Below are 17,287 nucleotides of genomic sequence, written 5' to 3' on the forward strand. Positions count from 1 at the left end.
GTGACATTGTGACAGAAAAAAAATACTCTTCTAATTACACATATAGCCCATACCCTCCCCAAACATTTTTTTTAAAATCCCTCCTTTAGTCGATATAAATTGGAAGGCTAACTAAATCAGAGCTGGAGTTTTGCAGTAGCTCGAGCGTTTGATCGTGCATGCGGGATGATCAGCGTGTTAGAAGAAAGGAGATCTCAGACAGGCCGCCCTGTATGTCAATCAAGCAGCAAATGCCATAAGGAGGATATATGAGACTAACATTTTTAAAAAATTGTTTTTTGAATGCAACGCAATCTACCTGCACTACCTTTGCAATCTACCGGTCGATCGCGATCAACGCATTGGGCACCCCTGAATTAGATACATGTACTTATATGACAGCATGAACTGCTTGTAGATAAGGTTAGTCTTTTTTATTGGTGTCAACATACTGCAGTAGTTTTATTAAAAATAAGTGTCGGTCGTTCTAAAACCGTTCACATATGAGATGCCCGTGCACTGTGTCATCCCGGGAAGCCTGGGATTCCCGGGAATGATATGCAGGATTCCCAAATTCCCGGGAATGGATAAACCTGTCCGGGAATGGATTCCCTATTGTTAGCCATTATGAATTTAGAGAAAAGCCAAGCAAAATCACATCTTTTATTGGCTAACTAAAAAGATTACAATATGCAAGCTTTCGAGGCAACTCGGGCCCCTTCTTCAGGCAAGTTGTAATACAGATACTGAAGTTTCCTGTGTTTATATCCACACACTAGGACAAGAAACAACAATGGTAAATCTTTAAAGGAAAAATCTTAAATGTAAAAAATTAATAGGTTCATTCAGGCTAAGATTAATTAAACAAAATGTATGGAACAATGTATGGTCAAGATCTTTAGATAAGATAACTGTCCAGCAAAATCCTTTGAAGTTTGTGAACTTTATAGGAACACTTTGAAAACGCATCAGAACTCAATGGGGAAAAAATCATGCTGGATATCTATACTGATATGGACTGGGTAATGTATTAGGAATGAAATGATGCCACATTGTTTAATGGAAATGAAAATTATCAACCTACAGAGGGCTGAATTCAAAGACACCCCGAAAATCAAAGTGAAAAAATGATGCAGCTGGCTAGTTCACTCTGCTGAAATTTTATTCCAGAAAATCAAAATCATACTCCGTAGTTTGTATGGCCCATAACATAATGTCCCAGAGATGTTCTATTGGATTTAGGTCAGGCGAGTGTGGGGGCCAGTCAATGGTATCAATTCCTTTATCCTCCAGGAACTGCCTGCATACTCTTGCCACATGAGGCTGGGCATTGTCATGCACCAGGAGGAACCCAGGACCCACTGCACCAGCATAGGGTCTGACAGTGGGTCCAAGGATTTCATCCCGATACCTAATAGCAGTCAAGGTGCCATCTTGCCTGTAGAGGTCTGTGCGTCCCTCCATGGATATGCCTCCCCAGACCATCGCTAATCCACCACCAAACTGGTCATGCTGAATGATGTTACAGGCAACGTAACGTTCTCCACGGCTTCTCCAGACTCTTTCACGTCTGTCACATGTGCTCAGGGTGAACCTGCTCTCATCTGTGAAAAGCACAGGGCGCCAGTGGTGGACCTGCTAATTCTGGTATTCTGCCAGTCGAGCTCCATGGTGCTGGGCAGTGAGCATAGGCCCCACTAGAGGACGTCAGGCCCTCAAGCCCTCCTCGTGAAGTTTATTTCCTTTTGTGATTGTTATCTCTGTAATATTTAAAGATGGATGACACGTCATGTTTATAGTAACAAATCAGAAATTCTTCTTGTAGGCTCCCACCCACTGAAAATCTGGAACTTCAGCATCCACATTTTCCCATCTATCTTTTAAATTAATAGAGTTCTTTGTTCATTAAGTAGTTTCTATTTGATTAGAAGATATTTCTGCTCATTTAGTAAGCACAGTACAATCTCCCCACATATTTAAATCATATATTTACAAAATCTTGTTAAAGATTATTTACCATCTTGTACTTTTCATTCCTGTTCTCACCATCTTGACATCCCTTCATTCCACTTTTATACTTTGTGTAATGGACATTATTTTTTACTGCAGTTTAAACTAAATCCTAATTTTTTATTTTATTTTATTTGCTTGTTGCCTTTTGCCCATACAATGACTGTAACTACACTATGTACAGTGCTAAGAAGACAAACCTCTTTCTTGTCTTTCTATTTCAGCGCAAGCACGTTACTCTTTCCCCAAGCTACTAGTGTAACTCGCTGTAATTTAGCTCCGCCAAAGTCTTCAGTCATGCCACAACAGTTGGGATGCACTGTTCCATATACATCAGTCTTTCTTTTCAGCAAGATGTCAAATAGCTCTGGTGAAGCATAAAAATTGTCCATGGTTACACAGTAACCTTGATCTAGCAGAGCATCTATCAAAGTTGACACTGATGACATAGCAACGGCATACTTATTGTTTTTTGGATCAAAAATTGTTCCTTTACCAGTGTACAGCACCAAATTCCAAATGTACTCCATTTTTAGACTCAAAACTTTATGCCAAATCTTGCTCTTTTTGACATGATGTACTGTATACATGACAGTCTGCCCTTATAAGCCATTAGACTTTCATCAATGCTGACATCATGGTCCAGAATATAAACAGTCTGAAATTTTTTTGCTACAATGGCCTGGAATATCCCCAAAATTTTCTTCAGTTTGATGAGAATATCCATTCAGCACCCAAATCTTCATTGTTGGATATTTCATAATTAGTGAAAACCAACACTCAGACGTAATTTCTCCAAAGAACGACAGCACTTTTACAGCCCGAGTGATTCTCTGTTCCGACGCCTTACACAAGATGCATCTGTATGGTTGCCTGAGTGACACTTGGGATTAACTTTCTTATCATGGGTTTTCGCAGCCCGAGTAACACTCCGGTCTAACGCATATTATGGTATTATACAATAACATTGAACAGAGTATAGTGTCAGGATTTATCAAGGTTTAGCTTAAAGGAGTGAATGCAGAAATGTTTTTAAAAATGCATTTTGGAAGCCAACTGTCTTATGAACTTTTCCTGTTTTGTTTCCAAAGATAACACAAAAAATATAGTACATTAAATGAATGTTCGGTATTTAGTTATCCATCCATCCATTTTCGAACCCGCTGAATCCGAATACAGGGTCACGGGGGTCTGCTGGAGCCAATCCCAGCCAACACAGGGCACAAGGCAGGAACCAATCCTGGGCAGGGTGCCAACCCACCGCAGGTATTTAGTTATTTATTTTCTAAATATTATCATTTGACTGCTGTAGATATAAAATAAAATATACCAGAAATTCTGGAATGTTTAGTGATCAAATTATTTCCCCCAAATATTTCTTTTGAAGATTAGATTTGTAAATGTGAATAGTGTTCTGTTTTAAGGTAATTGTGTATTTTTGATACATGAAGGTATAATTATTTCTCTATCTTTTTTTATTACCATTTTACTATTTTATGTTAAATATAAATTTATTTATACTTTTCATCAATGACAAACATTTCTTCTATAAAGTTTTGTTTTTTTTCCCACCTCAACTGTATAATCATTAAATGAAATCTAAATTTCTTTTGAGAAATATTAGAACATTTAAGGGCGGCACAGTGGCGTGGTGGTAGCGCTGCTGCCTCGCAGTAAGGAGACCTGGGTTCGCTTCCTCCCTGCATGGAGTTTGCATGTTCTCCCCGTGTCTGCATGGGTTTCCTCCCACAATCCGAAGACATGCAGGTTAGGTGTATTGGCGGTTCTAAATTGTCCCTAGTGTGTGGGTGTGTGTGTGCCCTGCGGTGGGCTGGCGCCCTGCCCGGGGTTTGTTCCTGCCTTGCGCTCTGTGTTTGTTGGGATTCACTCCAGCTCACCCTCGTGACCCTGTGTTAGGATTCAGCGGGTTGAGAAAATGGTATGGTATATGTGTGTGTGTGTGTGTGTTGGTGCTGGGCGATATGACGATATATATCGTGGGGACGATAGAAAAGTGTCTATCGTCCTATTTCTCTTCTATCGTTTCTATCGTTTCTAACCTAATTTTATCAATTACTAAAGAAAATATTGCATTAAATAGCCTAAGACAAATGAATGATAATGTCTTGTCGCTATGCAATGCATACTCTACCCTTTATATAAGTGATAATCAAGAATAAAAATGAACTTTTAAAAGAAACTCTATCTTGTGGTTTTGTGACAGTTCAGTTAAATGTCACTTCAAAATAAAGTTGCAAAAAAAAGTATGCAATGATATTTTTGTCAAACTTTTCAGAGAATAACTGGAAACGTACTTTATTGTGGGTGGTATATCGTGATATATATCGTTATTGTGATATAAAATAATCCATATCGTGATATATCATTTTTCCATATCGCCCATCACTAGTGTGTGTGTGTGTGTGTGTGTATATGTATATGTATGTATATATATATATATATATATATATATATATATATATATATATATATATATATATATATATATATATATATGCTAAATATTAAGGTTTAAATGTTACATTATAAATTGGGAACTCTTTTATTTACTTTGTTGAACAAAGAATATAAGAACAGCTTAAGGACATTACAATTAAATTACAATCTTATTCACTTTATTAATAGTTTGACTAAAATTTCAAACTTTATTGCTTTATTAACAATAAACAAATGAGAACAATTAGAAAACAGTACAACAGCAAAATCAACATGAAAACAATATCAGCAGTTAACTTTTAACAACTTTCATCTTTGTTCATCAAAAAAGTAACCAATGTTGAATACATCAACATAAAGAAAGAAAATTATCCTCAACTGGCACAAGTTTGAAAAAAAAAAAAAAAAAAGTCAGTAATCAGGCAGAAGAAAAAGTTTGTCCATCTGCGTCATCTATCACTCTTCAGCTAATGCTTGAACAGGGAGCATTCCTCAACAGCATGATCAGAATGGTCAAATATTATAAGTATAGGTTTATTTTGTAAGCAACTAAATTTATATAACAGTGTCAATCAATGCATACATTTACTCTGGTTGGTTCATTGGTTCACACCCAAATGATCTATATAAAATAAAAGTCTATTTTGCTACATTCTGGTTCTTCTTATACTCTGAGCGGAGCCACCACCCTTGAAATTTCTGTGTATATAACAACTGTACAATCTTGTTGAATATAGGTCATCTGATGTCTTACTCATCCTTCAGTACATTTTGTGTATTACATTTTTGCCTCAGTTGTTCACTTGACCATTTTCTGGTTTCCTGATATGCCTGAACAGGTTTCTGACATGTATTAGCAGTTTATGCTGTTTCTTTAAGATGAATGCTGGTTTACCCTAAAATTATTCTTCCACACCAAACAAGGTAATTCAGTTTAGCCGGCTGATTCAGCATCTTGCGTGATAACCATTTACAACCACCACTGCCCCTAAACCTGCAGTTATCAGATAATATCACATTCCTGCAGAAAATTCTTAAATTCCTGGTTATTGGCAGGCAGCATCTCCATACGTTTTGATCTAGGGGATCCCAAAGGTATTCTTTTGGGTTAAGGTCAGGAGATAAGGCAGGCTAAATCAGCATATGCACACCATAATTAATTTTACAGGGCAGAAGGGACCACATCAGTTGTGCAGTATTGTCCTGCTGTATGGTCTGACATTTAGGAGATATGAGTAGAGGGCCTCTTACATGATTTCTTGATCTAAGCCGAGCAGCATGGAACCTGTTCCACACTGTCCTGTCATTGATGCTGCCTTTGTGTTTACCTGACAATTTCAGCAGGAGTACTGATGGCAGAAAACATTATACCTACATGCCAAAATGGTGTCAACTATCTTATCTCAAGTCAGGCAAGCTATTGTACTTTTTAGGGGCCTACCTTATTGTTGACCTTCTGTAACTTTTGTGGAGAGAATAATCACAGCAACTTGTATAGGAACTCTAATTTATCAATTTTTCTCAACTCCTAATCCTTTCAATTCCTACCCACAGCTCTTGACCATATGTGAGGAATGTAGAGTGATATGTACTGTATATCAAAAGCTTTCTGAGAATTTCCTGAACCTGCTACCTAATCGGTATTTGCAAAACTCATAGTCACCTTAAGTAGCCTTATTTGTTAATAAGAACCAGAAGTACTATATTTTGAGCTGCTGCCAACCTATGGAGAATAAGCCATTCTTTTTCTAAGAACAAACCATAGCCTCAACCTGGTAAAGGTATTTGACTCTCAGTTGGGAAGCCTTCTAAAAGGAAAAGTCTAGATTGATATCGTATCAAGCATTTTAATGTCTGTCAAGTGATCAAATGACTGCAACTGTTCTTTGCCGTGGTAAACAAACTGCTACTTTTATCATTTGAACAGGAGTCTTAAAGGGTGTGTTCATTTCAGTTATTCAGGAGTCTTTAAAGGTTTTGTCATTTCAGTAATTCAATAATTCTTTGCCTCTCTGTTTTGCTTCTAATCTGTGCCCTTTCTCTCTGTGGTTCTGACATTTAATTTGATGGACACCAATCCAAATGCACAAATTTGGTTTAAGGTAAAGAAAAAAGTTTTAGTTGATGACTTTGTATTTTCACAATGTGGATGACATTGTGATATTTTCCCAGCATTGCAGGAAAACTCCAGAATACTCTGATAGGCCTTGCTAAGGTGTAAAAGAATATAGCGCTGTCCCTTACCAATGTGAATACCTGGATATCCCCATCCAGGTTAATGAGATAGGACAATCACCATTTCTGTACTGACTTATTCCATACCTTGTCAGCCAACTATCCCTAAAGGCAAAAAGCAAATATTGGCTTTTAATCATCTTTTTTAGGAAACTGTGCCTTCAGTCTTTAAGAATCATAACCATATGAAGATAATTGAGCTCATGGTCTATATAAGCTATTTATATTTCTAGTCTCTTAGACTTGTACTAGCTACATTTATCGTTTAACAATTTACTAGCTGCAGTTTTCATATGAAAAGTCTTCAGATTATCATGTAAATAAAAATCTTGATAAGCTCCATTAATATTGTTTCTGGAAGGTCCTCTTCATCTGGAGGACCATTGCAAAATTTCTAGTGTCTCCTGTGAGGCAAACATTGCCAACACTGAAGGTACTGTATGAATGATCCCTCAGATCCAACTTTGATTGATGAACCCATGCCTCAAAATGAATGATACACATCTCCAGAGACAAATTTCCAATTCAGAGGGAAGCTGAGGTGACGAAATCTTTGGCGGCACCAGAAGGAGTAAATGAAACACGTCTTTAGAGCCTGCCTTATAAAATGTCATATGAACATCACAAGCTAGGAGCCTGTACCAATGGAGTTTCATCTGTGGTGACAGATAACCCATAAGTAGCTTCTTGACTTTGACATTTTGGATCTCTTTGGTGAGGCAGACAAATGTCGGTAATGACATGGAGAGGGTGGCAGAAAGTAATTTGCAGTAGTAGCTCCCAAATAAGAACCTGTAGCTCAAGGATTGGACTCTTTTTAGCTACCCAAGCACACATATAAACTTTGTCGATATCATGATTGTTTTGGTTGTCTGCAGCATAATTGTAAGCTAGTTATTTAATCATATTGTTCATGTAACTGCTATAAATTCTAACTTTATCAAAACTTACATTAATATGTATTGAAAAGCATATTAGCAGTATGTTAGACATATAATTACTCTGTCATTAGTCTATGAAACTAAGAGCTGAATGGAAATGAAGAGAATTAAGTGAAAGTTTCTTTTTACTGAACGGAAGCATCTCAGCTTTATTTTTAGTAAATCAGCTGCTTCTCTTGTCCATGACCTTAGCTGCAGTTCTAAAAAAGCTTTTGCTTTTTAAAGTCAAATGAAAACTCAGACCTTAAGCAGCATTATCTGTGTTTTGTCAAAATCTTTGTGGACAGATGCATTTGAAGTAGTATTAGCAAATAACAATTTTGATGAGAACAGGAACTTCACCACAGCATATCTCACCTGTTTTCTTAAAGCTGGGAAAAATAACATCCATTAGGGTTTAAGGTCCTCAAAATAGCATTATGTAATACACTAGTTGGTTGTATATTTCACACTCAGTATCTATGATTTTCAGAGTTGTGAATAACTTCTTTGTGTAAACTGAAAAGGTTAAGCTCTTGCAGTATTTTCTCATAGTTCAAACCTATAGTCCTGAAATCAGTCTAGTTGCTCTTCTGTGGACTAGAAATACAAACAATATTCCAGATGTGGTCTCACTAGTGCATTGTTTTGTTTAACACTTAACTTCTCGTGATTTGTATGCATTACATTGTGCTATTAAACCTAATATGTCATTGCCCTTCTTAATAGTTTTTGTATTGTGTCTTTCAATTCTACTGTAAGTAGTTAGATCACGCTTACTTTTGATTTATGACAGATTAATGTCTTTTATTAAATTCAGAAATCCCATTCACAATCTCTTCCCCAGACCCTATTAAAGCTTATTCAATTTTAAAATAGTGATTATTTGTGCACAGTGTTGGCTTGGATTGGCTCCAGCAGACACCCATGACCCTGTGTTCGGATTCAACAGGTTGGAAAATGGATGGATGGATTATTATTTTTTTAATTCGTCGTCTTACCTCTTTAGAATGTTAAATCTGGCTGTGAAGAATTGCCTGTGCCTGATGCCATCTCTCTTCTTAAATAAAACAGCAGTCCTTTTCTCCTGCAGTCCAAAATACAGAAAGATGTTTCACTTCTCTGATAAAAAAAAAAACCAAAAAACTTTGTTCTAATATGTAATAGCATAATTAATGTTTTCTGATGTTTATCAAATCCGGCAATGAAGACACTAGGGAGCATTTACTAGAAAAGCAATATGAAGTATCAGTTTCTGGACTTTTTTAATGACGTTACCTAGAATGTTAACAAAAACTTAAGAAGCCAGCTTTAAATCATTCCCAGCCTTGAGTCCTTCAATTAGCCCATTTAATTCTGACTTTTTTCTTTTCTCAGTTTCTCTTCAGATTTTGCCAGTCTATTATGAAATCCATATGACAGTGACAGCTACACAATATTGGGCATATTGCAGCATTAATGTTTTCAATTTATTTTCATTCATATGTGCATTACAAAAAAACATTCCAATACATGTTGCATTGTAAACATTGATTATACTCAACAGTGTATACCTGCCAGAGAGACAGAAATCTACTTATATAAATATAATTAATATGCATGTGTGTTTGAAACTTTCACATTTAAAATGTATTATATGGCTGGTTAGTTCTATTTCATTGCTGTTCTTATTGCTAAAATTGGTACCGTAGATTCCGGAATATAAGCTGACTCGGTATATAAGCCGACTCCCTTTTCTACCTACTAAATTACATGCATTTGCCGATGACCGGTATTTAAGCTGACCCCCTTCTCCAAATTTTCTAAATTTCCTTAAAAGTGTCTCTTCAGGTATATTTATCATTTTTATCGGCGAGAATTTGAGACTGCCGGCATTTTTGATGGAAACCAGGAAGTGATTGCGGAGAAGTTTGGTAAAATAAAACTTTTGTGTTGAAACTATATACGCAAATACAGTACATCAGCGGGTGGATTTCCGGAGACTCGTTATAAATTTGATTAACTTAAATACGCATTACAGTGGACCCTTCACTTACGAACTTAATTCGTTCACAAGAGCTGGTTGTAACTCAAGCTGGTTGTAAGTCAAGACTGTTTTTCCCATAAGAAATAATGGAAATACCCATAATGCATTCTGAACCTCCCACTGCAACACTTAGTTAACCTTTTCATAATAAAAAAAGGGTTGTATAATGTGCATAATTTACCAAAACACCAATAATTTTTGTACTAACCAAAAAGTTATAAAAAGTGCCTAGCCTGTTTGTGCACGATCTGTTCGGCGAACATCCGCTACACCCGTCCGAACCTTATAGACATCGGTGTCCAGAGCCAGGCATCTGTTTTGAGTGTTTTTCATCACACGCACAACATCCCAGACAACATAGCGAGACCAGTGGGCTCTCCGTGGATTGTTGTCGGGTCTAGGAAATGAAGCAGAAGCAGGGCCGCAGATCCGGCGTTATGCTAAGGCTAAAGAAACAACCATACAAGCCCTATACAGAACCTTTTTTTTTTTTTTTGCATCTTTTCGCACCATTTGTTTATTTACTTGTTGTGTTCTACACATATGTCTGCACTGAAGGAGCTGCTTTTAATCTGATTGTACATGTGTATAGTGACAATAAAAGGCATTCTATTCTATTCTAGAAACAACAATTTCATACTGTACTCACCATTTAATTTGACATCTTTGGGCTGCAGGAAGGGAGGAGGAGGAGGAGGAGGAGGAGAATGAAACGGAAGGTGGTTATTGTTTAGAAGGAGCCTCCTTATGCAAATCTTTTCTTTGTAAAATTGTCGAGATGGTGGATTTCGACATGCTGTACATATTCGAGATCGGTCACATGAACAGCACTCTCATATTTCCACACAATTTCCATCTTTGTTTCGATTGTGATCGCTTTCTTTACCTTTGTTACCTTCTCTTCCTTCCTTAGCAATTATGTGTCTTGCTTGCATGGTCTTAGTGAATCATATATATATAGGTAAATTACTGCAATGACTGAAATTACAGCCACAAACACAAGTGTCTGGGCTCCGACTGACGCTTACTATCGCTCTCGGTTGTTTGTTTACAATCGCGCAAGCGGATACACGTGACCGCATTCGGGTTGTAACGCAAGATGTTGGTCGTAAATCAAAACAAATTTTTATTTTAAACTTATTATAAATTTTATTAACAAAAAACAACTAAAACACTTTTTTGAATCAATTGTTTATTTAATTTAAAGTACCGGCATGCAAAGTTACTACTTCATCTGAAAGGTGGCGCTATGGTTTCATCATTAATTACTTCCATATTCATCGGCAGAACTGGCAAAGCTGGAAATCTTGAATCTGAAACGATACTCGTTGTATAAGCCGACCCACAAACTCTAAGCCAAAAATCTAGGACGAAATTTTCGTCTTATATTCCGGAATCTACAGTACTTTTAAAGACATTAAGCTATTGCCTTTTCTTAAATGTGGTGTTACAGTGTCCAATAGGGAATGTTTGGGCATTTATGTGGCATGAAATTAACCACACTTAACATGATATTTTTTCAACCCCTGCAGGCAAATTTGGATGCCACGAAATTGATTATTTTTTTTTTTCTGGAGGCAGATTTAATTTCTCATATTTTTGTTATAATATTGCAAGTAAATGTAAAAAAAAAAAGCTTTAGATTAGATTGCTGTCCTATTTTTATTTTTAAGGTAGAGTGGTTGCTTTGGGGTGTTTATATTAAAAATCATGTAGAAATGTGAAGATCTTAATGTACCGGTATATGAAAACAAAATGTGATTGTACTTGGATTTTGTGAGAGATTTGTTGTTTTTACTAAGGCGTTGGAGGATCTCAGGTTTGTGATATATTAATTTTTCAGCAAGCATCATTAAAATATTTCAGGTTAATGTAAATTCAAATTGTGGCAGAGAAGCTTACAATTTCTTAATACTGAGTTGTTTCTGTGGCAACTGAGTAATTTTCAGTTCTCAGGTCAGGTACATGTGGTATTTTGACAATGAAATCATCAGGGTATTCACAATCCTCCATCCTTTTATGCCAGATGAGTCTATTTTACAGCAGAATGTTTATGCACCTTATTAATTATTCTTAAAACAAAACTTCCTATTCAGAAATACATGAAAAATATTTCTGTGGGGGTGTCTCATTCTATGACTGTTTTGGGATCATTTAATATTGCTTGAATGTTTATTGCTTTCCAAGCTTACAGTTAAAAATGAAATTGTTTTGAATTATTTTCTAAACTTTTAAATAAGAACTAAACCAAAACAACTGTGAATATAAAGTATAGTAGGTAGTTAAAAATAGTAAAAGTAGTAAGTATAAAATTGTCAAGTTTTTGCCAGTATTATTTGAAAAAAAGTTCAATTGTCTGCTTGTTACTTTAACATTTTTTTTATTTCTGATCATTTAAAGGGTTCAGATGACTGTTTAGTAAAAATTTGGGCAACAGATGATGGCCGGTTGTTAGCCACTTTGAGAGGACATGCCGCTGAGATCTCTGACATGGCTGTTAACTATGAGAACACCATGATTGCTGCAGGCAGCTGTGATAAAATGATCAGAGTTTGGTGTCTTCAGACCTGTGCACCACTTGCTGTTCTTGAAGGACATGGGGCATCTATCACATCATTGCAGGTATAGCCTTCAATATCTCCCTTATGAGAGATTTCGTTTACTCTGGCAAATGTCTTATTTTTAATAGTTTTTATTTAGTCGACATCAAGACAGAATAATCATATTAGATAAAATTAAGATAACTTTCACATTTCATGTAGCATATGTTGCTAATTACTACTGAATACTATAAATGAACTTGCACTTATTTTCAGATGTTTTATTTCACATAATTGGTATGCATTTTTATGAGGTGGCCTGGCACCCTGCCCGGGGTTTGTTTCCTGCCTTGCGCCCTGTGTTGGCTGGGATTGGCTCCAGTAGACCCCTCTGACCCTGTAGTTAGGATATAGCGGGTTGGATAATGGATGGGTGGATTGATGGTATGCATTTTTATATGCATCATAATTGTGTCATTTAATCTCTTTTAAAGTATGATAAGGCTCACAAACAACACAATCAAATGTATATTTTCAAAACACCAAATAAATAAATAAATATATATATTTTTTTTTTAACAAAAAATGTACTTTTGACTTCATTATAGTTTTCTCCATTGTGTTGTGGCTCGAAAAGATTTCTTTCTTCTACTGGGGCAGATGGATCCATTTGCTTCTGGCAGTGGGATTCCAGGACATTAAAATTTAGGTAATGTGTGTAAAGTTGTTTTCTGCTATTATATTAATTTAAATACATTATACAATGCAAGGTGTATATTTAGAGAATTATAAATTATATTGTAAAGATGTATTTATTTTCATTTAGAATAATGAATTTTTATATGCCAGTATTCTTTTTGCTTAAATAAGACTGACTTTAGTATCTTTATGTTGGTTAGAATGCCCAAAGGGGGTTGGGCATTTTTTTGGCCTGGAACCCCTGCAGTTTTTTTTTCCAGCATTTTGCTCTGGAGTTGTTTTTTCTTCCTGTCCTCCCTGACCATCTCACCATAAATCTTAATGGACTTAGCAAACTTATCTTCAAATTTGGCGTTTTAAATTCAGTTATGTGCTTATGTTAAGCGTCACAATAAGAGTATTTATTAGCAACTTTTTGTTCTGTGTGTGTGTGTGTGTGTGTGTGTGTGTGTGTAGTCGTCATATGATTTACATATGATCTACTTTGCCCATGGTTAGATTTTTATAGTATGCACATGAGCGAGTACCTTCTGTTTATTTGTGTCCCTAATATAACATATGCTGTAGTTTCCATTAAGTAAAATATTACTTGGCACACTGCATATGTTCAATTAATGTATATTTCATGTACTTTGAATATTTACTAATTGCTGCCCTAGGACAACAGTTAAATTGACCTATATGTCCATCATACCTCATCAAGTACAGTTTCTGTAGTCCAGAAATGCCTGTTACTATTATAATTCTTTTTCTAACAATGTTTAATACAGCTTTATATAATATTTAAAACAGCTACACCTATACAAAATAGGAATAAAAGAAATGCTTAGAAAGGAGGAACATGCAGTTTTGAAGTAAAAGCCGGAACAATACAATAAATCCTGCAGTATGTGTTTAACTTGGCTTTGACTACACGGTGTATTGTCCCTGTCTAAGCATTAGATGGCTCGCTCACTTACTAACTTTTCTTCAGAAACCTAACAATCCTTCTTTACATCCTATTCTCTTGATTTCCTCCCCAAACCCTCCCCCCTCCTCCCGTTGATACAGGACCTATTGCCAGTGGAGACTATTCTAACATGCTTTCAGATCCTAAGCTCAATAGTATTCTTAAGACCCTTCTTTTAAATAAAGGGCCACCTTTGGTGGATTTTAGACTGCCTACTTTCCCAAATGCAGGGTCCTGTCTGTTAAACACAAGATCCCTTAGATGCCATCTACAATGACAGTTTGATGAGAGTTTGCACTGTAAGGCTGAGTTGAGTAGCCACTTGACACTTCTGTTCTATCCACAAGATGGAATAAAGGGCTGTGAGACAAATTAAGTGTATTCTTTTTTGACTTCTGTCATGTTTGTTAATAAAAATGTGCCGTATTATGTAGAATAGTCCTTTTCATGAATAAAAAGAATATTTTGTTTTTGTGGAATTGGTCTGTCTTGCCAATTTCTTTAGAGGCAGGGTTATAATGAAAGGGGGTTAGGAAAATGGCGAAGAGGAATTAATGTTTTCAGTCAGGCAACATTAAATCGACTATTTGCGCTAAGCTGCTTTCTGGTTGTCGACTTTGTAATCTGTGTGCTTTATTGTAATATTTTGTGTAACATATAAAACCGTTACATTATATTACTTTCCATGTGAAGATATTGAGTCTTTTGCACTAGCAATAAATGTGCTTTCTTTGGTGGATATGTACACACTACAATTGGAAAAATCCTGAGCAAATAACAACAATGCAGGAATCCAATTTTTCTAAACGTCTAAGAATAAAAGGGAAGCACAGAAACCTTAATCATGCCACAGATCTGCAAAGATTATGACACTTTTCCTAGCCGTCACTTTCTATCTGGATTGATGCATTCAGATCTGTACTAGTGTGTATTGCATAGGTGCCATCTATGAGTGGGGGCATAGGGACAACAGTAATGCTGGAGAAAAGTTGTGATTGTAAAAATGAACTGACTAGTACATACCAGTTTCATTTTGAGTCTGTATGGTTTTTATTGACTTTTAATTTAAGAAATGATTCTAATCTAGTATTATTGCTTATGAATATCTAACCTGAATCTGCAAAATTAATACCAAGTATTTCATGAGACAGGTATGACCTAGTAGATAACCATAAATCCCACCCACGTACTGATTGCTGATGTGCTAACTTCAAATTGTTTACACTACAGACAATCCACAAATTCGTGATGGCAAGTGCTCGGATGTGCTCTGGAGTCTTTCTGTAAGACTGTCTCAGAAAATATGCATTTGTGGTGTGACATTGCAGAAAATATTTAGCAAGTAGGCTATATTGGAAAGCTTTCTTTTTTTATTGAATATGTGTCAGATTAATGAGAAAAAAGGTATCAATAAATGGAAATATAAGCAAAGATCTGTGACGGTATATCTGTGTTTAAACCTCCAGGCCATTTGGTGTAGCTTATGTTGATGGTGACCGCACATTGTAATTTTATCATTTAACCCCATAAATTAAAAATTCTATGAATTATGATTAGAACCATGAACTAAACTGACTAGCCTAATATAATTACAGAATTCAGTTAAAGCAAAGAATAATTATCATCTTTTAACATTTACTTCTGATTTCTGTTTACCTTATCCTTGCTAATGTGTGCAAAGATTATTTTTTTTTTTTAGGATGATGTTTGTAGAGTTTTCAGTCAAGTTTTAACATAAGTCCATTTGCAAGGTGCTCATACTTTATCAAAATATTCAAAAAGCCGAGAGATTTCATGAATTATAATTATTTTTCTTCCTAATCAATTTGATAATCAGTAAAAGGCCGAGACATACTGTATTTGATTCTGGATATATCTGAACAACTGTCATTTGACTGTATTTGATATAGTCTTATCATATAGAGATTTAGCTGCAGCAGTTTGGTGGTTTGATATTAAGTGGCCAATGCTGCTTTGTACAACATAAATATTATAGTAATTGTATTTACAATTTAGAATATTTTTATTATTACTTTTCTTACCCTGTCCTTGCTGAAATTGAAAAGGTTCAACTCATTCCATCTTTCCTTGCTTCTCATACTCAACACCCCTCAAATAAACCTTCTCTGGACTTTATCCAGGCAGTTTTATCCATGCAGTTATGGATTATATAGCTTTATAATAACATCCTTGGGTTTCTATTTGATACAATGGGCTATGTAATCCAACTTGCTGTCCCTTCTGCACGCTGACTGAATGTGGACAGTGACAAGTCCACTATAACTCCAATTTTCTTTCTGTGCTTTCATTTTTATCAAGATAATTTATATAAATTGAAAAGATCATGGGCCCTGGAACAGATGCCTGCAGGAGGCTATTTAACATCACCTAATTTGCAAAAATTTGATTGAATTTTGTACCTGCCTATACGTTGATCCTTGAACTTTCACTAGCTTTACCTTATCCAGTACTTTATAACACTAGAATTACCAATGCTTACGAGAAAACTCGTAAATCCGGCCCACCTTAAATCCACGTGCACGTCTCCATTCAGCGTCTCTTGTCTTGTAAATTTGCAGACAATCCCAAGCAGCAAGCAGCCTGCTATACCATCCATCCCACGCCGGAGAAACTGCAAAATCCTCTCCCAAATGAAGCCTTGTTTATCAGTGAGTCAGACACATAGGCTGTGTCCACAAAGAGATGTGTACTGTAAGTGTAGGAGCACAGAAATGTTGAACACATACCTAAAAGACAAAGTTTTTTTCCATGTTTTAGTACCAACAACAAAATGTAGACATGAAGTGTATAATGTGTGAAGACTGAAGTCCAAATATCAAATAAGCACTTTCACAAAAGATACAAGTTTAACAGATCAAATGCACGTTTTTTCCCCAAAGACTATAACCGAAGAAAAAGAAATTTGGTTAGTGTTGCTTTTTGTCTCGGGTAGTATATTAGTTAGAGCTGCTGACTCCAATTCAGAAGGTTCTGGGTTCGAGTCTTAACATCTCCCAAAAAAAAACGTTTTGAGTAATGAGCTGTTTCTTTCAAGGACTGGTGATTGGCAGGATGACGCCGGACTTTGTCCTGTATCCAAACTGTGCCATCTTTCGCCTTTACGCCTGGTGCAGCTGCATTGTTCTTATATGTGAGTGGATGTTTCTTGCGGAGAGGGCTTCAGTTCTCTTTCTCCGATCTGAGTTCATCTCTGTTATAGCGCGTCTTTATTTGAAAACCACAGTGTCAGATCAGGGAGATCATGAACGCGACTGAGAGAATAGAACTGAATAAAAAAACGCTAACTTTGACAAGCACTATAAATTTACAGTGGCTGTTACAGATGCAAATCAAATGTATGTTTTTATTGTATAATATTAACAATAATAGCAGCTCTCTACTCAAAACGGTAAACTTGAGAAGCTGCCAGCATCGAAACCAGAACATCTTGATTGGGAGTCAACAGTTCTTA

The 17,287-nt window shown here is 36.0% G+C and overlaps 1 protein-coding gene across 1 annotated transcript in view; it reads left to right on the forward strand.

The window, feature by feature from the left end:
* The window catches only part of LOC120525456 (pleckstrin homology domain interacting protein), a 187,714-nt gene that overhangs the window by 43,277 nt on the left and 127,150 nt on the right, over positions 1 to 17,287 (forward strand). The window contains exons 8-9 of the mRNA XM_039747772.1: positions 12,028 to 12,249; positions 12,776 to 12,876. Coding sequence (XP_039603706.1) covers positions 12,028 to 12,249; positions 12,776 to 12,876 — 323 coding nt within the window. The remainder of the gene's footprint in view (positions 1 to 12,027; positions 12,250 to 12,775; positions 12,877 to 17,287) is intronic.

The sequence above is a fragment of the Polypterus senegalus genome, chromosome 3, assembly GCF_016835505.1.
Source record: "Polypterus senegalus isolate Bchr_013 chromosome 3, ASM1683550v1, whole genome shotgun sequence".
Lineage (NCBI taxonomy): Eukaryota > Metazoa > Chordata > Cladistia > Polypteriformes > Polypteridae > Polypterus > Polypterus senegalus.